At 34.7% G+C, this 24,625-nt stretch overlaps 3 protein-coding genes and 1 non-coding gene across 5 annotated transcripts; 2 read left to right on the top strand and 2 right to left on the bottom strand.

The window, feature by feature from the left end:
- Nucleotides 1-3,287: 3,287 nt before the first annotated feature.
- On the bottom strand, nucleotides 3,288-11,546 carry LOC104904840 (uncharacterized). 2 transcript variants are annotated; one of them, XM_057392811.1, is made up of 6 exons: nucleotides 11,238-11,546; nucleotides 10,680-10,719; nucleotides 10,515-10,598; nucleotides 8,480-8,645; nucleotides 4,892-5,150; nucleotides 3,288-3,912 (listed from the first exon to the last, which is right to left on the bottom strand). In XM_057392811.1, exons 1-6 carry the CDS (start codon nucleotides 11,289-11,291, stop codon nucleotides 3,721-3,723), a joined length of 795 nt encoding a protein of 264 aa, XP_057248794.1. In that variant the 5' UTR covers nucleotides 11,292-11,546; the 3' UTR covers nucleotides 3,288-3,720. The 2 variants fall into 2 exon arrangements, with proteins under 2 accessions (XP_057248794.1, XP_019107350.1); XM_019251805.3 differs by having other exon boundaries at nucleotides 11,242-11,543.
- A 2,621-nt stretch (nucleotides 11,547-14,167) lies between these two features.
- On the bottom strand, nucleotides 14,168-14,241 carry TRNAV-CAC (transfer RNA valine (anticodon CAC)). Its single transcript has one exon. It is a non-coding gene; the product is annotated as a tRNA-Val (tRNA).
- Nucleotides 14,242-16,817: 2,576 nt separating this feature from the next.
- Nucleotides 16,818-20,685, top strand: LOC104904851 (sm-like protein LSM2). The gene is made up of 4 exons (XM_010693252.4): nucleotides 16,818-16,955; nucleotides 17,955-17,996; nucleotides 18,087-18,245; nucleotides 20,256-20,685. The coding sequence occupies exons 2-4, from the start codon at nucleotides 17,994-17,996 to the stop codon at nucleotides 20,373-20,375; spliced, it is 282 nt and encodes a 93-aa protein (XP_010691554.1). The 5' UTR covers nucleotides 16,818-16,955; nucleotides 17,955-17,993; the 3' UTR covers nucleotides 20,376-20,685.
- Nucleotides 20,686-22,037: 1,352 nt separating this feature from the next.
- LOC104904860 (probable glycosyltransferase At5g11130) lies at nucleotides 22,038-23,496 on the top strand. The gene has a single exon (XM_010693263.4). It carries the CDS (start codon nucleotides 22,072-22,074, stop codon nucleotides 23,149-23,151), a length of 1,080 nt encoding a protein of 359 aa, XP_010691565.2. The 5' UTR covers nucleotides 22,038-22,071; the 3' UTR covers nucleotides 23,152-23,496.
- Nucleotides 23,497-24,625: the final 1,129 nt, after the last annotated feature.

The following is a 24,625-nucleotide window of genomic DNA, read 5'->3' as shown; positions in this document are numbered from 1 at the left end:
GAGCATAGGAAAATTAGCGATCATCTCACCTAGTTGCCGAAGGCTTATCCCAGTGGCAGCGGTGCAATAAAGAGGAAGATGATGGAGGAGGAAGATGATGGTTATTTTGTGATTTGGGGTGATTTGGGGAGGTTAGTGTTAATGGGGAGATTAGTGTGTTAATTATGGGTTTTAATTGAAATTTAACAGAATGAAGGGGATACTCTGTTAAATTTAACGGAATATTCTGATTTGGGGGTGATTTGCTTAACGGAGCTAACTGTTAGGATGTAATTTTTTTTTTTAAAAAAAAGCAAAGGATGTAATGTTTAAAAACTTGCAAAGTTTAGGATGTAAATTCTAATTTTTCCAATTTTATTGTAGGCAAAATTGTTTTTAACCACCTAATAAGTACCTCATTTTGGAAAATAACCCCTTTATAAGTTTTTTTTTTAAAAAATAACCACCTTATCTCTCTCGATTCTAAAATAACCACCTTATATCTCCCTCGATTTTAAAATAACCACCTTATATCTCCCACGATTTAAAAATAAACACCTTATATCTCCCTGCCATCCCAATTACCACCTTTGACCACCCCATTGCCACCCCAAACCACCGTGCGAGCCACCCTAGCTCATCATCAAACCAACCCCGTCCACAATTGAAACCTAAAACCCCTAAATTCGAAAAAAAAAAGAACCTAAATTCGAATTTCGTGGCTTGAAATCTAGATTTCGATGGTGTTGATGGTGGTTCTAGGAATAAAAAGAACCTAAAAACTACTCCCTCCGTCCCATAATATAAGTTCTGATTCTGTTTTTACGCAGGAATTAAGGTTAAATGTTGTTTTATTTGAATAAAAAAAATTATTTTTATTGAGAAACACTTACATTGATTTTTTCTTTTTAACAAAAAATAAAAACTGTCATTTAATGTTGCATGGTTTAATGTGTAGAGGAGTCCAATGAGGTAAAAGATTCCATTTTGTCATTAATAATAGTGCATTGGAAGCTGAAATTATGATGATATTTTGGGAATTAAACTATTTTCATGAGGGTATTTTGGGCATAATTATTGATTGAAAATAGAAATAAGACTTATATATTGGGACACCTTATAAGAAAACAGAACTTATATTATGGGACGGAGGGAGTATAAGTTTAGGGTTTTTTTATGCAAATTGGCCAAAAAATGTTATTATTATCTTATACTCTCTCCGTCTTTTATTAGTTGCTATATCTTGCTATCTAGCCTAGGTATATCTCATTTTAGTTGCTAAATTTACAAAAATTTCTACATAGTATATTGGGACGCACTTAATATTTAATTACATACCCTTATTTTTGTTCCTATTCACGTAATTAATTTCCCAACCCTCCCACCTAACCCCATTTTTTACCCCCTCCTAACACTTATAGACGACAAAATAAACATGTACTTGTTGACGATCCGAAACAGTCCATACATGAAATAATGACCCAAAATAGAACCGAATAGCTCAAACTAGCCCAAAATACAATAGACCCGAGTATATCCTGAACCCGAATCGACCCAGACCAAAAAGTGTCCATACACGGAATTGGCCCGACAATGATGGGCTCAACCGTCCCCGACCCAAAAAGTTGTTATATTAGTTACTTTTAAAACAAATTTAAGGAAAAATTGTCATGAAATACTATATATAGTTTAGCCACTATCCATTAATTATTTAACTTACTCTCATTAGTCCTATATGTGTTTTATTTATTTGTGAGATCGGAAACGCGGTTTATCCCGACGCGGCATGACCCGAGAAGGACCCGTACATGAACGGACCCGACCGCAACCTTACACAAAGTTGACCCGATCATGACCCCACTAGTATGTCCCGTTTTCCACCTCTACTAACAGTCACCAAACCGGTAATAACCCTTCCCTCCAAAACGGCAAAAACCCTAATCTATTTTACACCTCTTTTCTCTCTCTCCCTCTGACGTCCTCTTATTCTCTGAGTCTCCCTTTTCTCACTCTTCTTTTTCCTTAAATCCTCCTCAATGTAATGTTTGATACTTCAAATCTGTTAAAAAAAACTTGAGATTAATTTACATTGACTTATTGCGATTATTTTGAAACCAAAATTTGGGGTTTTTGAGTTGGTTTGATTTATGGGTCCTATGTTTTTGTGGGGTTTCTTCACGGACGAGTTGACACCAAACTCGAAGAAGTGTCGCTCTTAGATGTTTGATGAGTTTGATTATGAGTCGAAAATGACTAGGATTTCAAAAGCAAAGGTCGATATTGGGAACTTTTGTTTGGATTGCGGTGCTCCTTCAAAAAACACCACCAAATATGGTAATTTGTGGTCCAAAAACGCAAAAAAAAAGTTCCAATAAAGGTCAATAATGTCCAATAAGTTCAGTTATGATACATTCAGTTTTTTTCAGTTGAAAAGAAAGCACCCTTACAAAGCATAGATCAATTTCTATAGTCATAATTTTTCGAGATATGTAAATAGACACCCATTTTGCTATATTTTGACACACATCCGAAATTAATTATTTTCCCGGATGTTTTTTTAGGGTCATGAGTGGGGTACATTTGACAAAATAAGTCGTGAGACACGATCGACTTTTGTAAGATGAGAGAGAAAGTTGATGAGAGAGAGGGATGACATGTTTTTTTGTATCATGAGTGGCCATGCTCTAATACTTCCTCTATTTTTTAATACTTGCAACGTTTCCCAATTTATGAAGTTTTTTTATTACTTACAATATTGACATTTTTTACTATATATTATCTTTATCTCTTCTAGCACATGATTGACCACATGCGAGTTTTTTTTTATCTCTCTTTTAGTCTTCTCCTTGGTTCTTTCACATTTCAGTGTTCCGACTCCCAAAAATTTAAAATAGAGGGAATACTATATACTAGTGGATTTCTTTTAAAAATTACTTTTATTTTCGAATAATTTTTGTAACTCATATAGAAATAATAATTTATTATAATTTAGCTTGAACATAAGGCATGTCTGATAAAGAAGGGAGAAAATACCACAAGCAGTGTTATGACAGCATGAGAAAATTCTACCTGGTAGTGGTTGCTATCGTGCAACAATCAACATCGGGATCTGCAATGAGTCTTCCAAGAATGTCGCAGTTATCAGTTATCACCACTATTAGCAATTATATTTGATGTAGAATTTACGCAGGATCTGATCATATTTGAATATTTGATGTCATCTGAATCCATGACATACAAATCCCAAAAGCGAAGGGGGAAAGAAAACAGAGAAAGGAAGCAACAAAGAGAAATTTGTACAAAGTATCTAGCCATTAAAGTATGCGATATACCAACAGTCACTCATCACTCAGTAAATCACTTGAGTAAATTCTATTTACAAGATAGTGTAGAATCCAGATAAAAAAATAGATAAAGCCACCCAGATAAAAAAGACGACAACAAAATTAACAACGCAGAAAGAAATACAATTCCTGTTCTGCCAGTCTGCTACCACTTACCCCAAGCTTTCATACCTAAATTGATGGCTTTTCAGAACACAAAAAAAAACTAACAATATGACGACGATGACGACAACAACAACAACAACAACAACAACAACAAAAGACGGAAAAATAACTAGGAAAGAAGGAAAAAACAAATTCTATAGGTCATGGCGTGGTCAGATTGTTTGTTCACAAGCAAATCTCTCCCCAAAAATTCAATCTTGAAAAGATCCATCATCAGATGAGGCAAGAAATTCTATGTGAAAAACCAGACCTTGATAAAGAGTCCTAAAGCGAATTGCAACAGAAATGCAGCTATCAAAACCACCATGAGATCATTCCCCTCAACGTAAGTCCTGAGGTTTGAGGCAACAAAACAGGCTGAAACACCACTTGCTAGGAGTATAATCACCCAGCGGAGGAACTCCAGAGGAATTACCAACAAAAACTGCAAAATTGCGATCAAAATGTGTTAAATTATGAGGCTTGCAAAGGCGAAATATGTAAAAATATAAACCAAAATTTGTAAACACAGTTTGATCCGGAATTGTTACCCATACTCTGGAATGAGTACTAAATGTAAGTGCTAGAGCTTCTCAGATGCCGATACATGTGATTAATAATGCTATCATTATCTCTGGTGCAGGAGAAACTATGAAATTTAAATTAGAGTAACGATCAACCTAAAAGACTGAATTTTTCTAGTTCCCAAAAGATCATAGCGATTTTGTATCCTGCAGCCTTAAAGCTGGATAAATAAGTGTCTCATAAGGTTACTGAATCCTAGCCCTTTGCCAAATGAAAATCCCATAAATAGCGTAACAGAATTCTGAAGTTCGAATAACATGAAAAAGGAGGCGGTGAACCCAAACGGCAGCCAGCACTTGGCTCGGTGACATAACTACCGTTCGACATTTGTAGTATTTGTGACTTCAGGGATAGTACTCCCTCCGTCCTATTTTCTAGCTGAACCATTCACAAATGTTTAAGACTAGTTAATACTAAAGGATATTTAACCAACCCTGTGTTTGCATGATGGAAAATGGAAACAATGATTAGGGGATTTTGCATTTATCGACTAAAGAATCCAACAAAATGGGACAAAATAAAACGTAAAGAGGACAATTGTTGTTAGACGAAAGGAATCTTGGGCATCTTGGCCAACAGGCTCAACAATGCAATCAAAAGGACAACAAACATCACAAATCTAGCAATTAAGGTACAAAATGTATAAGCAGAATACAACTAATTTAAACAGAAATGTTCACATTGTAGGAAGAGTGCCACTTTGCATCTCTGTATACTTTATCTTTGAAAGGAGACCAGTTTAAAATATACTATATATAAACAATCAAAACCTGGTAAGAGACTCAGACCATTAACACTTGAATGGCCATTGGATAAGCATGATGACAGTGAACACTTACACAACTTAGAACGAAGATGAAGAGAGAATAACCCCACATGCACCAGAAGCGTACAACGCTGGCAGGCGATCCCAGATACTGAAGCAAGAAATAGAACGCCAATGGCACCACAATTGCATACCCATACACTGTACTGGCAGCCAAACTCATAAAGCTGACATCAAAATTCCAGGAAGAATTCCCTATTAAGTAGGTGGCTAAATTTCCTAGAGCTGCAATCACAAATACCAAAGTCGTGGAGACCCAAATAAGCCCATACCTGAAATGTTTCAAAACATTAGCATTAGCAACCCCGTCGTCAGAAAACCAAAACTAAGATTATAGAAGGAAAAACAAAATGGAAGTCGCTGATCTCTTCTACAGAGATAGGAAGTCAATTAGAGAACTGGAAAGGTTAGTAATGAACAAGATCACAAGTCAGAACAGAGGATTGATAAAGGTTAGTAATGAACAAGTCACCCCAAGACAGTACCTAGAGCCACGAATGAATTAAATAGCTTTTGTGTGGAACACCGTAAGGCTTCCTCAAAAGGACAACATCAAGCACAACCAAAGAAAAACCACGATCATTCTTACAGCAACATAAAATTTTCTGTCCCTTAAATCCATTTTAGTAAGAGAGAGCAAATTCATGGATGATCTCACCTGCTTCCAGGTATTTTGCCTAACTGCAGTTCCCACTTCTTCAACAGGTATAAGGATCCCCTCTATTTGTTTTCATCCATTTCCTATATTAGGAATTAGGATGATGACAGCTAAGCTAGTAAAGAAATAAATTCCTAAAAAGAAACCCTATCTCCCCCTTCATAAATTCCCAACCTTTGATTTACGAAATGGACCATCCGTCTCTTGTAGGAAACGGAGAGGATCCTCTTTTAGAAGCAGGAAGGAGGGAGGGGGAGGGGGGGGGGGGGACTAACCCACTAGTGGTAAGGGTTTACCTGGAAAGACACAGGTGAAGATCAAAGCTTACATGACAGAAAATTTAAATTAAGATTGATGGTCCTTCAATCCTTTCGGTTCAGGATCCCAGCATTGTAGAGTTCCTACTTAAGAAAACAACTATTGTTTGTAAAATTATCATCTTCCAGTAAGGTGGAGAAGTAGTTTCCCTAAACCAAATCAAGGAGGCCATTCGTAATTTAGAATCATGAAGGGCCAAAAACTTCAAAATCGTGCCTTTGACTTCCACCTTTTATGAACAGAGTTAAAACTAAATTTCTCAAGGCAAAGGGTTGTACAGAAGTCTACAGTCAGAGTAAGCTTCATAAAAGTCTAATTCCTGTATTATCAGTTTATCACATGGTTTCAAAAATACAGTTTCTTTCTTTTAAAAATTACAAACCTATTACTACCAGTGGATTTTCATATTATATCAAAAAAAAAAAAAAATATGCTGACAAACTTGTTGGAAAGGGTTCAAATCTTAGGAAAGATACAAAGAAATTTAAGGTTTTCGGATATAGTCTTCTGGTGAATACACTCAGAAAACATCTCTTCTCAGGGAAAAGTGGAATCTGCGTCCCAGTGTACATCATTTATTTCTCAAGTTCAAAGTTGCTTGATGAATCTGATGCAGTATTGTTGCTTTGAGGAAGTTTCTCTACCTTATTTATTCGCCAGTCTGTCAGTCTTGTTTGTTAATTGTAATATGAATATTTACCAGGATTGTAGAGGAATATGAGTTGAGCTCAGTGATCTAGGAAACCATTTTTGCTTCATAGAAAATCTCTTATACTTTGCCTTGATAGATCAGAATCCTGCGTTACTATTAAATAGAAAGGAAAATTCTTATGGGTCTAATTAGCAATCCTGCAATGTTCTCAACTTCTGACAGCCATTGAAGTACACAGAGCAATGAGATATCACACCACCTAGATTTTCCCTTATCTGGGTGGACATAAACTTCCTCAGGCAAACCAAACGACCAACTTGAGCAAGATGTATCAGAATTCAGAACTCGGAAGTAATTCCTGTTCAGATTGAGTTCTTCCAACTTCTCTGTCCCTGAATAATCTAAATGAAGCAAACAATCTTCAAACCCATGCAATGGTGGCTCGGTGATCGATAACCCAAAACAACATGACATTACTGAGCCTTAGCCAGATTCAGAATATTGTGCATAGTAATGTGAGAACTGAAGATCCTACATATAATTGGAGGGAAAAACTGAGCTGAAGATGAGTTCATAGGCTGGAATTGATGAAAGCCTATTCTTCATAAAATATATTTCTTTTGCCCAAAAAATTTTAATAGCTCTGCGTCTCTTGTTGCTATGTCTCAGATATATACTGCAAGGTGAGGAAATGCAAGTCTATGTCACAGATAAACAGCTTGTTTCAGAAACGATACAGTGACCTACCAAGAAAATAACAAAGAAGTGACCCAAATACTGCCACATCCACGGGGCCAATTTTGACTATATGAAATATTCACGATCCGTATTGTCAGAGGACATATCTTGAAACTTCATAAACAAAAACTGTAAACAGTTGGCAACATTTTATTAGTTGGATAGCAATAGTATGAACCCTCCCTAACATACAACTCAAAAAGCACTTGTTTTGGAATTCAAATTCATCTAATCTATAATCACACCTAGCTTATATCTTCAAGCACATTTTCACCAATTGCACACTCTTGGAACAGATTGCTTATTGATGCCCGAATTTTCACCCCACCTCCAGGGCCCACCACCCTCTAGACAACACAGCTTTCTCCATTTCTGGTGATAACCTTATCCCATATATGTAATTCCTCGAAACGGATCTGTGCTTTATTACTTGGGATTATTAGTCATATAAACCACACACCGCGTAATAATTGACATCAAGTTAGCAATGAAATTCAATAGAAGTTATGTATTCATGTTGGAAACCAACACAATTCAGCCATGTACAAGCATCAGACACTACTTCAACATGAAACCAATCCAACATTTTCTCATCATGCTTCACTGAAAGATTTTGCTTCAGAATTGTTTTCAAGAAAATTACTCCTAAAAAATTTATCGGAAGATGGTTATGTAAATATTATTTATCCATAGCGACGTTTGTCCTTATTTTGATAAATGAGATATATATTTAGATAATAACTCTAGTGCTTCTATATCCTACATTAAGGCATTGTCATCGCCCATATACATACGATTAATGTTGACACAGTTCAGATCAAGTTGCCCAGCTCCTTAACTAAATTCATTAAAAGGGCCTCTTGATCTTCACATTCATTACCTCCCAAATCCCAATGTACAATCAATCAAGAATTGTATCCACCATCTACCAGGATACAGATGTCTTCTCATTTGCATACACCACAACATTCTTCTACATTGTTCAATTTATGCACCATGCATAAATTGCTTAAATCGTACCATTAAAGATCTAAAGACTCCTAATGTACTACCTGGGACGTGGGTCTGACAACATTTATATAATCAAAGAAGCAAGTTGCCCAAATAATTTTGCTAACCAAACAGATGCAAAGCGCAGGCAAACAGTAGACAGATAAGGTGGAACAAACATGAAAAAGTACACAGGAAATATGCAGGGGGTAAAAGACCAAAAGTTAATAAAAGATTATACTCACAGATCAGGATTTGCCTCAATCTTGCTAAAGAAATCACCACTTCGAGGATCCAATGAACTCAGCAATCTATTAATAACAATGTCTGTATCCACGTTGAAGTATTGTGTGTATGAGTAGATATTAAAGACTCCCTGCCAAGTGTTTGTAGGTGGTGGCCCACCTCCTTCTGCAAAACATGCAAGAGAGGTCAATGCATGTCAAGGGAATATTTTTTAAAAAAAGTGTTTCATTATTTAGATTTACCAAATTTTGAACTAAAAATAAAACCTTATGGCTAGGTGGCCGTTGATAATAAATCACTTGATAAGAATTTGTAGTCAAGTAGATGTTGATAAACTTAAGACACTAAATGCATCAGGCACCAACAAGAATGAAGATCTCATAGTGGCAAGAGAATCATATGCATTCCTGGTTGGAAATGCTTACATGTGTGAATATACCATGAAGCTGGCAAATATTAATCACAGTGAAAGTTAATCAAGATAACCAAATTGATAGCCATGACAAGGGTGATTCAATCAGCTCAATCCCTGCATCGACAGATATCAATAGGTCCAAAAGAAAACAGTGCATAATTCTTAAATCCCAGTAGAAGTGCTCCCAACAAATGCTTCCAATGTACCAAAAACAACTTAAGATTGAGAAATGGCAACAACAACGATATCAAACGACATAGACAGGTCATATATGTAGCAGAACACTTGACACAACAAGGTTCTTATATATCCATCCCTGCTATCCTCAATGATAAAGTGGGACCAATGTGCTAGTTGGCTTATTCCTGATGCAACTATCCCAATATAACAGCCTGTGTTAGATCCCAAAAATTGAGTCCATTTGTACATGGTGCACTGCTTGTCATGTCTTTCCTACGATGTATATTTCCTTGAGTTGTATGTAAGGATTCTTATTTTGAGATTGGACGGTAGACGTACTTATTAGTTGGCAATTTCATACTTCCTCAGTTCTTTTTAGTTACACCTTAAGTACTTAGCATGTTTGCCAACGCGAAACTTTAAACTTTAATATCTGTAATTATGCATAAAAAAATTATAAAAAGTTGATAGCTTGAAAATACATGCTGAGACGAATCTAACAAGACAAATGACTATATATTTCCTTACGTATAAATAATACAAGAGGGTCAAAATAAAATTAGTGAATAGTGTCAAAAGTCAATATGGTACAACTATAAGAAAAGGAGGAAGTATCTTTTAACCTCATGTTACAAGTTTAATACTTGTTCTTGTTAGAATAAGTTCAGACCAAACACAAAGATTCAAACGCACTAAATCTTCTTGTTTCAACATAGTTAATGCCAAGCATCTTTAATTGCATTATAATTAAATCTTGAAAATATAAATTAGTATTAGAAGTTGATCAATATCGTATCATATTATTGAAACGCGTGTTAAAGAACTATTGCCTGCCATGTGTCTCCCCACCCTCTCAAATGCTTACATGGCACCATGTCATAGGGTTACATGACATTTCCTGGAAGACTCTTTTCTTACTCATAATATTAAGAAGAATGTTTGTGAGAGGATTTGAACTCTTGACTCCTTACATCGCAAGTCAATATTCTATTATCTAACCACCAAATTATGGCTTCTACTTATGACAAAATGTCAATCCTTAAAATATCAACTTTGTCCTTGATAGATCACTCGAGGCATCGTTTGCACCCAACAACTAGTTGCATATTAACAACTCATATAAAAAAACAATAATAGAAAAGGTAAAACAAAAGGGAATACAATTAACATAGATATTCATAGAAGGGAAACGAAGTAAGTATTGCCCTTCCTCAAAATTGGTATTACTGTTACAACAATAATAATTTAACTTTAGCTGATCCTCAAAATAGTTAGTGGGATTGTTAAACAACAATCAAAGTTCCTTCCATTACAAAAGAACCTGGCTATATACTTCTGTAACTCGTTATTCACTCCCAACAAACACTTCTCAAGTACTAAACGTGAAATACCAAACCCTACAGAAGTAGAAAGTAATGAAGTGTAATTTATACACATACCACTTGAATTTCCAAGATTCTGATATCCCGGTCCCCTGTCTCCACCTTGGTGTGGAGGAAAGCTTTGCAAAGTCGCTTGGGGCGCTATACATGTTAAGTCAAGTTAGCACATTGTTTCTAAATAAAATCATAAACCCGGCATGAATAAGTCCTAGATTGCCTTACCCGTGTACGACTCACCCTTCCGTTCTTCAGCTACAACAGCCTGTGATCACATAAACTCGATTTAAAATGCAGCCAATAGTCACTTCATGATACACAAAATAATAGATTTCACACCAAGAATACACAGCTGTAGAAATGTGTCATATTAGTGCACATGAATCAGCCACGGCAAGAATAAAACAACCTAAGTCCATCTCAATAGATGAACTCCATCAGTTAATCCATTGAGGTACTCAAAACCTCAGAAAATCATGCTAAAAACGGCAAAAAAAAACATCAAGAACTCCCAATATATCGAAATTATATAGAATAACCTCGCGTGAAGTTAACATTCCACATAAAAGGGGGAAAATCGACATAATCATGCAATCATCGACGCATATAGAAGAATTAGGGATTGGATTTTCCAAACTTCTGTTTCCTTTACATCATAATTTCAAGGAAATTAGCTACATTATACCAAAAGCAGTAAAAAAACAATTGAAGTCGAATCGAACAACAAAATTGATATACAAATTGAAATTAGGGCATAAAAAGATGAATGAGAGAGAAACTAACGTACTGGAACTGAGCCAAGTAAATGGCTTGTTGGAAGATTAGTGTACTGTTCATCCATGATCAAACTTCCGATACACAAATCAGAGAAAAGGAAAAAGAAATTAGGTAAGATTGTGATTCTATGATTTCAAAGGAGAAATTATTCGCGGAAATGCGTAGTTTTTTGATCGAGATTCGAGCTTTTTCAGAATTCCGCCATGTTTTTGGGTTGCAACAATTATGGCTGAAAACTGAAAAGTCCCCTTTTCTTCCTTTCTCGTTGTATATGTCGTCGTGTATTAGAACGGACATTTGACAAACTACACTTTCATTTAACTTTTTGGGAATTAAGGAAAAATATCCTTTTATGATACTCCTTGGGAGTCAAAACTCAAAAGTATACATTCAGAGTAGAGCTCGCAATTATTTATGGATGGATAGATTATCTCCTCACCCGCCTTAGATAAATAGGTGAAACCCGAAATTAATTGGTGGTGGACTGGTGCAGTGGAGTGGGTGGTGGGGTAGGTCGAAAATGTATGGAAATGGATGGCATGGTGGTTCGCGGTTGATGGACGGTTTGAGGACCGACCGACCCAACCGATCCATTGCCAACCCTACTTTGGAGTCTTTATCCTTATTTGCAATTATTTATCTCGCATTGTTAATGCATAACAATGACTATGGATGACTCTAATTAATATAGTCAAAGAAAGATATGTAAATAGTCAATAGTCAAACTGTCTTAACTAATATGAGATGATGGTAGTACAAAGCATTGTAGTTAGACTACATTTATCATTGTTGATCTTGTGTATCTCTTTACTTCATAGATTCGTAATAAAATGGAGTATCAGCCGATTGTAAATTTGGATGAAACTATCTTAACATTTTATAAGAACACGAGATATGAACTTAAAATCTAATATACTAGGTGAAGTACTAGGTTGGAGCTTAAATTCCTCCATGTATTATAACATATTTGTCGACTAAACAACGATATTATACTTGTGCCTCTAAAACATTAATGTATTAGTATTGCTCATACTAACAACTTCAAGTAGTGAAAATGGTGCTTCATCTTTTTGCAACATTATATTGAATATCACAATTTCTATGAACAATTTTGACTATAATTTTATCTATTGCCAAAAACTATAAAAAGGTTTTGATCCATAATTTTAATCATAAATCTTTTTGATTATCTATTAACAAAAACAACAAAAAGTTATATATATTGAATTGAATCAAACATATTAGATCGATCGTTCCACATCAGTGTCAGTTTTAAAATTTTAACCATACTTTTTTATGATGCTCTCCTTAACATGCAACTTATTCAACACAATCTGTTCAATATTGATCTTGTAAACCAATTCAGCTTGTGTTGGAGTTGCATCTAATTGAACATCGTTGTGTATATTCAAAAGGAGCCGTTGTTAGTTGCTGCTTGAAAACCAAAGCTTGACCACTCAACCTGTCTTGATTATCACCTTCGTAAAACTTGTCATCTGTATCAACGAGTTGCGGGCGAGGATGATCCTCACGCATAGATCTAGATTTAGGGTCATAGTACGCTGAATTTACATCCAAATTCCATAAAATATTTTGTTGTATCCTCTCGTAAACGCCAATTCATGAGCTTCATGTCATCATTATTGTCATATGATCCATGAGGGATATGGTTACAGTTTGCAATATCAAATCCATTCCATCTATCATGTTTCACGTCGAAATCGAGCTCGAATTCCTGACGAACAATTTCATCTCTAGCAATGTGTTTTCCTGTATACTTTGCTTTCATTTTCCTAGTTCTTTCCATAAAATGTATTCTTTCATTATGTGTGATAGCTCCACAGTTAGTGAAAGCACCTTTACGAGATACAAGAGCTTGAAAACCCTTATTTTCACACGCCCTACTATTATTATTATGATGGTTATCCAATAATGATGATCTTCTCTTTCTTTGATGTCTCAAACTAACTTTCAAATACCAAGGAACAGAAACTATGTAATTAGGTAGATGATGGTTAATTTCTTTACCATCATCATCAATCTGCTCATTCTTCCTAGCCATATTTTGTTAATTATTGGTACCAAAATCAATGAACTTTCCCAAAAAAATGTTTGAGTAACCCTTCGGGTTGCCAACCCTCTTAGACACATTAGAATAAAATATTGATATGTATCAATGTATGTACCAAAAGAGGAGAGAAGAGATATAAAAATAATATTTTAATGTATTTCTAACCAATAAAAATTCAATAATAAGAGAGTTGACAACCGTTAGGGTCACTCAATTAATGTCCGAACTTTCCCAACTCTTTATTTGATATGATAAGAATAATTTTTGTCTTTTGAGGATTTCGTGTCATGGTTACAAGCTAACAATGTATATATAGCCTAGATAGCGGCAATAGTAGCAGGGACAGACTTTTAGGTTTTTGGAATTCGACTAGGGTTAGGAAAGCTAAGTAGAGTTAGATTAGAAAACTTTATTAATATCATATCAAATTATCGATTATAGTCAAGTTTCTTTTTATAACATTTGGTAATTTCATTTTGGTATTTGTTATTGTTTTACAATTTGCTTTTATGGAATAGAGTTTGTCTGGTAAGAGACCGTCTACTTTTAAATTAAAATTAGGTAATGGTAACCCAATATCAAAAAGAGAATTAGTCCAATAATGATTAGGTTAATTTCTTTCGGTGACTAGTTTAATTCATTTAGTGACTAGATTTACTTCTATATTAAAATTAGACTGTCTCTTTTAACAATTTATGTATCGAATATGAATTCTGCTCTCATTATTTTTTCTATCTCGATTTTCATTATGCTAGGCGGATTTAATTTTCTTTAGGGTAGGGAGAGAAGAGTCGCCCGTTCATATCATTTGTATATTAAGGAGCATTGTTGTAAAAATATTAAAAAGGAAAAATATCTATTAAAATGTCTGAGCCCGGGTTCGAACCGGGGACCTCTAGTGTGTGAGACTAGCGTGATAACCGACTACACCACCCAGACTTGTTTGTGATACAATTTTCCGTACTCGCATTATATATTAGAATTCGTATACTAACAACTACAACTTTCTAAGCAAGTTATAGTATTTTACATAGCAGAATCTTCCAGCAACTACATAAAAAGAATGAAAAATGGCAGTTTGTAAGAGGACAACAATTACAGACATCTTTTATTTGGCTCATTAGCTGAGTAACATATATTGAAGACGAGGTGGCTCCCATAAATTTGTCGTCAAATGCACTAATTGTGACATTGAATTGTGACTTCGCAACTAATAGAGTTGAAAGTTATTACATATTTGGAAATTTACAAGTAACAATTTTAGTATCAAGAAAACGGAACATGCATGGATCACAATTCACATATTGACAAAATATGTAATAGTATTATAAAGAAGTTGATAGGATTTCAATTGAAAATAGATTATTGAGAGAGAAGAAAATGGAGAAATCTCTTTATGGTCCTGAAATGAATTATATACAATAATTGATGTTTATAATGGACAATATAAATGCCCTGTTCTAATTAATCAGAGATCTCCTTATAAACTACAATCAATCATATCCAAATTCCAAAGATTACATGTACTAACAAACTTATAACTAATTAACTACTTGAAGCTAAGTTGGTTGTTTGTGGTTGTGATTAGACCTGGATATTGGGTGGGTCAGACCAGACTCCAGAGTCGTTACAAGTCAATAACGGATTGGATCGTAAAGGGTCACTTCGGGTTCATTGCCGAATCGGTTCGGATCATGCGTCAATGGTGATCCGGTTATGGGCAGGCCGATAATCGAGTAAGAAATAAATGAATAGAGAGAGACAAGAGTGAGGATAATTGAATAGAAATTAATAAATGCAATTATTTTTACAATATCTAATATATTTTTCAAAACTTTTGAGATATGTCCAATAATGACCCTATCCTTTAAAACTTTGATAAATAAAAACCATATAAATTTGACCCTAACCCTTTTAGTCATTGGACTATCCTGTTTAATAATCAGGTCTAGTTGCGATAAATGAGCTGAGTTGAACTATCGCTAACTTGCTTCTTACTTAGTTGCTTTAATTACTTCATCAAATTGCAACTTTTATTGGTTAATTGGTTGGTTAAATTCAATGAGTATAAATTCTTTTGGAAGTAAATCCTCTCTAAACTTATGCATGTTATAGGAAATAGCAAGTAACTTTTCGAGGCAAAGACAAATATGAAACAATAATATAAATTATTTTAACGTTCAAACTCAAATTCATTATAGTATAATTATTATTTCACACGAACTTATATTATCTCGAGAACGTCTCATGTTGGCAGAAGATAATTAAAACTTCCATCAATTAGATTTTTACACTATTCACACACAATTCTATTATCATCAAATGTAATATTTTCGTACAAAATATAGCCATATGAGATCTTCTTAAATTCATCTCAATACATACTTTCAATATATGAACTTTTTATATTTTTACTAATCAAGGATATAATGGTTAAAATTATGCATTAAGATGCATTACGATACGTGAAAAATCAATTGTTGCAATTGTTAGAGAATAAATGAAGTATATCATCATAATAGATCCATAGTAGAAAAACAAGTTATTATGACTTTAGTGGAAAACATTACTCCCTTTGTTCCATAATATAGTGATTAGTTCTCGTTTTTCATCATAATGAAAGAAAATTGAAGTAATAGTGGGATTTCCAAAAATGTATATTCAAGTAAGTGCTTTTTTGGCACTTTTTGTCTTGGAACTAGTTTTTTTCCTTTTTCTTTTAAAATAAAAAAAGTACTTAATAAATATTATTTTTTTGGACAATAAGTAATGAATGTTCTTTGGAATAATGTAAAACGATGAAAGGGGCACATAATTTGAAAAAGTAGGGGTAATTTTAAAAATTTATGTAGAAACAAACGATAATTTAGTCTAAATAATTGATAAAATAGTACATAGACATAACATTTAGAAACACCCCAAAACGAGAAGGAATGCAAGCACTATATAATGTGACGGAGTGAGTATAAAACTAGTCTTATATATTTTTGTCTCTCATTGGGACCCTACTAGGCCAACACCTATCGCAAGTCAGCCAGCCAAGCTACTCAAGTCAGCGGTTGAAAGTAAGCGGGGACATAAAGAATCCTTACTCCTAAGCACAAATAGGCACTGGGGTTCAAATCTGTGACCTTAAAGTCACAAGTCGATTTACCCACCACCTCCACCGAGCAAGCTTGATTTAGAACTAGTATTATTTACACACGATGCGAGTTGATATACAAAAAACGCAATCAGTAAAAGAACGGTATCTTTAAATCTTTAATACTTCCTCCGTTCTATTTTAAATGAAACATTAGGTGAAATAATGCTATTTTTTGATCAATTTTGACTCCAATTTATCGCCACTATATACAGATTAACATAGTAAATTTTATCAGATTCGTCTCGATTTATACTATTAAATTTTAACATTTTAAATACGTACAATTAAAAATATTAATGATTAAACAAGCGCGTTGATTTACGTGAAAAATGAAAGCAGGAAGTATTGTTTTTTTCATAAACAACTCGGTTTTTCTGTAGAGGAGGGAGTTTGTAAGTTGTAACCCTAACTCTCCAAATCTCCATACTCCATCCCGTAGGAATTTCGCGATTACAAGGAGATTGCCTCCTCTCTCTGCTGATTACAGGTTCAAATTCACCCATTTCAGGTTTGTTTCCTATCTAAAAAGTTCAGTTTCGTATCTCTTGCTCAATTCAAGTTACTTTTCGAGGAAATAAATTGAAGAATTTCTTTGATGATTCCATAAACTTGAAGGTTTTATTTAGGTTTAATTTTACTGTTAAGCTTCAACATTTAAATTTTGCACTTCACATATAATATCTGAGAAAGAATTCAAGAAAATCCAGAATTTGGGGGTTCAGTTGAACCCACTGAAACCCCTTGGATACGCCATTGGTTGTTTGTATCCTATTTTTTGTGTGGAGAATTTAGGCGAGCCTTATTCGAGGCGAGGCGAACGACATTTATGTGTTTTGGCTAATTTGTTTTAGCATAGGAGTAGCAAAATCATGCACTACTGCAGTTGATAATCTTTGTGATACAAGTTGTGTAGTTGCTCTTAGTTGAATTCCATTGTGAATATTAGCATTGTATAGTGACATTCGCAATGTATTGTTATTTGTTAGCATTTATTCGTTGATTATATTTCCCCGGTTGATCCTTGGTTGTAAATTACAACTTGTAAGGGATGAAGGATGAGAAAAGAAAAGTATTAGGAAGTGTGCATTGATTTCTTTCTCTTGTTTAGTTTAATCAGATGAAACATTTTAATTCTTTAATGGGGTTTTTCTATTAGGTAATAGTAGGGAAAGAGAACTAATCTTCCTATCTATAGCATCTTTTTTGTTTTTGTTTTGGTTGGGTGAATAATTTAGGTTCCTCTGGAGTGATTTTTGCTTGTTGTTCGTGAATTTTTTCAATATATTTCTTTATATTTCCACTGATTTAGTGAGCTGAAAGGAATTGGGAGTTGTTAGATTTTGTAATCATTCATATTTCTATCACGTTCTGCTATGTTTGGCTAGGCCGCTAAGCACATTTAATCTTGCATTCTTGCTTAAAACTAAACTCTATTGTTCAAGTACCTTGATTAAGTTTTGTTCCTATGACCTGACAAAGATATATATATCTGATAATCTGACTACAGATAGATCTCAGAACCTGAGACCCGAGGAAGCTGTAGAAAATGGTAATCTTTCTTCTTCGTTTTATACTATTGAACTAACATCTATTGCTGAATTTTGCCTAATCAACTATCATGTCCTTTCGGTACTGGTAGCTGTTCTTTTCATATTTCAAGGAAATTGTGGGGCGTGAAGTGGTCGTGGAACTGAAGAATGATTTAGCCATTAGGGGCACCCTCCGTTCGGTTGATCAATACCTCAATATCAAGCTGGAAAACACTAGGGTTGTTGACCAAGACAAGTATCCTCACATGGTATGCGCTTTTCCATTTCACTTGAAATTTCTCCCATTCTTTCTACCCTTTCATCTGCTAAATGCTTGTATGGATTATGCTGAGGATGCTATTCTATGTTCTTGTTCTGTGGTACAAATATAATATATGGATCATACTTGAGTAAGTAAAAAAGAATATCGATTTTCCATGATCACTTTTTTGCAACTTCAGGAAGACTTGATGTGGAAATGGTAATCAAATTCTTCCGGATAGAATTCAGTCATCAATTTGCATGTATCATTGGAAATAGAATGATTTGTTAGGGATTTTACTCGTTGATGGCTGGAGAGAGGTGACTCTTTATGTGGTAATGTCATTGCTGGTGGGTGGTCAATTGGTCATTGGCTGTCAGTTGCTGAAGAACGATGAGTGCAGAGATGGTTCTGTGGCTGAGGCATTGTGCCTTTATGTTTTTCCCCAACATGTAACGAAGAGGATGGATACATAACTTTTTGGTGGGAAGGGGATGACTACTCAAATGCATGACCTTTTTTCGGTCCTTCCATTGTTCCCTTTTTGTCCGCTTAATATCTTAAATTGTTCTTTCTTTCTTGTACTAATGAACAAGCATCTTATTAATGTTCTCTACATAAAAGTTTGATTCTGAGAGTAAGAGATTAACTTTAACAGAAAATTAATTGAACATAGAAATTATCAGTGTCTTTGTGTCTAGATATCTTATTCACCTTAAACACTTATTATTCAACATCAACGCTTATTCACCCTGTCTCCATATCTTTTGAGTGAAAATTTTCTATGTCTGACTCTCATATCCACACTTGTGTGACTTTTGACTATATCTTTGAGCATCATTGATTTAAAACGAGCCTGGTTTGATTGAGAAAATCCAGCAACGCCAATAAGCATTTATTTTGAGTGTCAATAAGATAAATGCCTATGTTTGTGCCACTGTGATGTCATGCATCTTTAGATTAACAAGAATTTGAACATATTGGAAACTAACTGGAGCTGTTTGCAGTAGCCTCTAGTATTGCAGAATTGCAGTTTCATGTTGGGATCTTAGGTTTGGGTTGAGCCTGGTTGAGCTGAGAGAATTTAGCAATGTCTAATAGGAATCTTCCTCTAATTGTCAATGATTCAACTGTCCGTTGATGTACTGTGAATCTGTGATATGATGCAGTGTGGTTTGTGATGTGGAAATAATTGTGTGTGTTTATTGACAATGTTTGTAATGTATAAAGGAAGATGATCTGCCATTGTAACTAAGTCCACCACATTAAGATAGATGGAAATAGCTTCTGAAAGTGAAGACCACCAACAGGCTTTCGTCACCTTGGCTGACTAGCAAACTAGTCGGTGATGGTTATATGTGTTCTTGAGATCCTTGTCTTATTTTGAGGATGTTCAGTCAAATCACTTCAGTATCTGGCCAATGATTATAACTGAGACAAATTATGGGGAATCTGAAAATCGGAAAAGCTTCTTCGTGCTTTTTCCTATTTGGTTTATGAATGGACCCAAATGTCTTAGATGTGCCTTTTCTTTTCTATTCATTGTTTTCTTTAAAGCTCATGTTTTGTTGTCTGAATTTAATTGTAAATGACATAGGACATATCTGGTTTTAGCAAATTCTGTTCATCACCATCTTTTTCAAGAGGGGGGGGGGGGGGTATTCTTCACCTTGTATGATCACTTAGTAATTGTTGTTACTCTGACTTGGGTTTGTGTAGGATGCTGGTAACATGTTTTCAAGTGTCGACTTAGCTATTTTATGAAAATTTGCCATGATTTTGGCGTAAAATGAAGTATTGAAGTGTCCACACCCATGTTAGATTGTTGAGGATTTGACAAGGATAAAATAAAGAGTCCGAGTAACATAGCTTAGCATACCCTTCATCACCTGGACCACTTTCGTAATTCGTATAGCTGGTGAAATTTTTTGGTTGGATTGCAAAAGATAGCCTCTTCACAATGATGATTTTGTTTGTATGCCATCTTGCTACTGAAACTGACTTTTATTTGGTGCAGCTATCCGTGAGGAACTGCTTCATAAGAGGCTCAGTCGTGAGATATGTCCAACTGCCACCAGATGGAGTTGATATTGAATTGCTTCATGACGCCACAAGGAGAGAAGCTCGAGGCGGTTAGATATGTCACACACTGATACTTGGTAGCAAGCATTATTTGATGGATCTTGTGCGGACTGACTTTACCTGCTAAGAGTGTTTCGTTTTGGTTCGGATATTGGTAGTGGCGTTAGTTCAATGCTCCGGACGCTCTTTATATGTTCTGGGGCATATAGGTTTACCAATTGTAATGAAATTAGCTGTAAGTGACCTTATACATTTGTTGCGATGGTGAATGTTAGAAAATCCTGAGATTATGAAATATGCTTGCACAGCTGAAAACCTGGAGTTATTTATGCATTTTTTTGTCAAGCCCAAGCGATACATTTTTAGGTGTTTTTTTTTATTGAAAAATTGTTTTAAATAAGTCAATCTTTGCGCGATCTTCTCATTTTAACTTTACTTTTTGATTATCCCCGACTGAGTTATACTTGTATGTCTGTTTTTTTTTATTGAGTTTTAACCTGTTTGTGATTTGTTTAGTAGGTTACTTATGATATGTATTGCAAACTGGGGATAAAAACCATCGTTTTGTAGGTGGCTGCTTGTAGAAGGACAACTATTACATACATCATTTATTTGGCTAAGTAACATATTTTGAAGACGAGGTGGCTGCCATCGATTTGTCATATTCACTGATTGTGACTTTTGAGTTGTGACCTCGCAACTACAAACTTGAAACTTGTATATTTTCTAATAATTTCCAAGTAACTATTTTACCAGCTAGACATGGAACATGCATAGACCAGTATTGACAAAATATAGTGGTAGTTGAGTTGAAACATTAGATTATTAAATTGCAACTTCTAAGATTATAGAAGATTCATTCCAAAAAGTATAAAAGTAGGTGAGTTAAGTTTATGAAGTAGAAATTCTAATGTAAGTAAATCCTCTTTAAACTTCATAAATTTTATAGGAAGTAGGAATTAAGTTTTTAAAGCAAATAAAACATGATAAATTATTAAAGTGATGTAAATAATCTAAACTTTGATGCATATTTTCAATATACTCCCAACTTTGATTATTCACAAATGGCTTCATATTCTTTCGAAATCTTCTCATATTCGCAAATTATAAACTAAACTTCCAAATCTTTGAATAATTCACAAACAATTACAGAGTTGAGATTATTTTAAGAAAATCCGTCAAATTTTATTTATTTTAATTTTCAACTTTTAAAAAGACCATCATCCTAGGATAATTATGAAACTTGGTCATCCAAAGTCCAAAAGGTCCAATGACCATATCTACCTCATGACTCATGAGCGATCTTGTTATACTTTTTTCGTAACAAATTAGATGTTATACTTTGACTTTCACCCTTGTCAATGTGGTATTTTGACCATTAGTAACTTTAATTCTGTATTAATAAAAATGATAAGAATTTAATGTTATGAAAGTATACGTTGAGATGAATCCAACAACATATTATATAACAACGGTTGATTTTATCTAAAACTATAAAAAATACATGGTCAAATATCATAAGTAAATAGTGCAATTTTTCAAAATATAACATCTATTTTTACTTCTTTTTTATGTGATCACTCATTTCAAAACGAATGAAGTAATATTTTCTATGCCTAGCTCATCTTGATGGTGAAGTATAGAACAAACAATCATACTAATAAAAGTCAACAAAATTTCCCATATATAACCCAACTCATCTCCATAATCTCCATAATTCATCATTTCATACTCCATATCATATATAAAAAATGATGAATCCATCATCACTATTCTCTCTCCTCCTCCTCTTCCTCCTCCACTCACCACTCACCACCACCGCAAACTCCACCGTCTACCTCTCCAAAACCACCTTCTTCTCCGACTACTCTAAAATGCTCACTCACCTCAAAATCTTCATCTATCCACTTCCACTCCAACAACAACAGCAACAACAACAAAACAACACTACTATTTTCTCTCTCCTCCATAATTCTCTTTTAACCTCTAATTTCCTCACACTTAACCCAAATGAAGCTACTCTTTTTTTCCTCCCTTTCTTACCTACTTCCACGCGCTCACTCTCGCGTCACATTGATCATATTCGTACTTCTTACTCTTACTGGGATCGTTCTCTTGGTGCTGATCATTTTTACTTCTCTTGTAATGGTGTAGGTCCCACTTCAACACGAAACGTCGTCGAATTGAAGAAAAACGCTCTTCAGATTTCTTGTTTTCCGTCACCCGCACGTGAGTTTATCCCTCATAAAGACGTCACTGTATTTTCTCCACTTTTAGTTAACCCACGCGCTTCTCTTGAGAGTCCTCCTCCCACGCGCTTTCTTGGGTATTGGAGGTTTGTTGACGTGGTACACTCGGGTGTAGATATGATTAATGGGTTAAGAAATGATCCCGACTTTTTGATTGAATCTGAGCCGTCTGATGGTGATTATGATGGGAAGATTGTTCAGATTCGAAGTAGTAAGTTTTGTTTGTTTGTTTATGATGGTGAGGGAGTGGTGGGATTGAGTGTGGCGATTGCGTATGGGTGTGTTCCTGTTGTGATTACAGACCGTCCGATACAAGACTTGCCTTTTATGGACGTGATTAAATGGTCAGAGATCGCGTTGTTTGTGAAGTCAACGGTGAAGTCAAAGGAGTTTAAGCGCGTGTTGATGAGCGCGTGCGAGGATGGCGCGTATGAGAAGATGAGAAGATTGGGTGTAACTATAGCACACCATTTTGCATGGAATGAATCTTCACTAGAGCCGTACGATGCGTTTTACATGGTAATGTATCAATTATGGCTTAGAAGACATGCCATAAGATATGCAAAGTGGGACATGATATGATATAATATGATAATCTATCGTTGTTGGTTTTTGATTAGTACAACAAAAATGTGTTTGATTCGTTGATGGTGGAATATTCAACGGGTAGTTGTAATTGACGGGTACGTAGTAGCCAATAAGATTTCATTTGAATGGAGTGGAGAATCAGGCATGCATGTGCATGTGGTTAGTTGGTACTACAAAATAAGTTGGCATTTGAGGAAGTATCAAATATTGTTACTATTATTCAAATGCTTGAACGTTGTGGTAAATTAATGTATAGTTTCCATCATATTTTTAGATGGTAAGATGAGCACGTCTCTCATACAATAATTAAACAAGGTATAAATGATTAATTGCACTGTTGTGGTAAATTAATGTATGGGGTTGTTTGACAATCGATGGTTGGCTGTTGGCTGGTTTACTTGGTTTGTTTGACTGGCTGGAAGTATTGGTGGTATGTATTTGCTTTTTAAGTTGGCTGTTTAAGCCAACTGTTTGCAAAATTAATTGTGGCTGTTGGCTGTTTATTAGAGAGTTTGTGGGTCACGAGCCAATCCAAAAAGCTGCTCCATGCAGCTTTTTCATTTTGGCTTAAAAGCCAGCTTTTCAGCCAACCAAAAAGCCAATAACCAAACACTTTTTTTTGGCTGTTTGACCAAATTGAAAAGCCAAAAACCAATGAAAAAATCATTTGATTACCAAACATGGCATATATCAAGGATGTATTGGACTAATGGTTAAGATTGAGGTGTTGTGAATGATAGGTCACATGTTCGAATCTTGGTCTTCTTTTTTGTACTTTGTATTGCGTTCGTGAGTCGTGACTCATATAGATAAAAAAAAAAATCTATTTATGTCTTTACCAAAAAAAGGCACTAGTATAAGATCAATAGGTTAAATTTATTAAGAGCGAAGACTTTCTTTTATTATTGTCTATCCTTATATTCAAGGTCAAAAATACGCTTTGTCTTTCAAAATACAATATCACCTCCAACATTATTACTAGCCACCTCAAGGCCACCAGACCCACGACTAGTTCAGAATGTTGATATCAGTAATGAGATATCCTATGAAAAATACGATTGCCTCCCTCCCCCACCTTGCTTGAAAAAATGTAGGTCAGTGAGATAGACAATGGTTTTAGTACCAAGGGCGCTCAATTGATTCACTTATCCTCAAGTCTCCTTGAAAATTCCAAGGTTATCGTACTTATCGCGCTATAAGCTAGTCTCTTTTATCCAGTTCAAATTGTTGGATTATGTCAATTTAGTACAAGAGAAAAAATTCAACATGAAAAAACAATTAATAAAGAAAATCAGTTTTTGTAAGGTCTTTAACTTATAATTATTATAGCATTGCTTTTAGAAACATAAATTTTAATAACGTATTATAGGATAATAAACTTTTTATCCTGCATTTGAATATACTATTCGCAGTGAGTGCGAAGGGAAAGATGAGGGTGAGAAAAGAGAATTTTGAATTTTCAATATGT

The sequence above is a fragment of the Beta vulgaris genome, chromosome 2 (assembly GCF_026745355.1).
Source record: "Beta vulgaris subsp. vulgaris cultivar EL10 chromosome 2, EL10.2, whole genome shotgun sequence".
Lineage (NCBI taxonomy): Eukaryota > Viridiplantae > Streptophyta > Magnoliopsida > Caryophyllales > Amaranthaceae > Beta > Beta vulgaris.
This window is presented reverse-complemented; position numbering and strand designations above follow the sequence as displayed.

Bases quoted from the DNA above. Each gene is read 5' to 3' on its own strand.
- LOC104904851 (XM_010693252.4), top strand. The intron at 18,246-20,255 runs GTATGCGCTTTT...TATTTGGTGCAG, and splicing joins AAGACAAGTATCCTCACATG to CTATCCGTGAGGAACTGCTT.
- LOC104904840 (XM_057392811.1), bottom strand. From the start codon at position 11,291: ATGAACAGTACACTAATCTTCCAACAAGCCATTTACTTGGCTCAGTTC. The intron at 10,720-11,237 runs GTTAGTTTCTCT...ATGTGATCACAG, and splicing joins ACTTGGCTCAGTTCCAGTAC to GCTGTTGTAGCTGAAGAACG. The intron at 3,913-4,891 runs GTAAGTGTTCAC...GCAATTTTGCAG, and splicing joins TCATCTTCGTTCTAAGTTGT to TTTTTGTTGGTAATTCCTCT.
- LOC104904860 (XM_010693263.4), top strand. From the start codon at position 22,072: ATGATGAATCCATCATCACTATTCTCTCTCCTCCTCCTCTTCCTCCTC.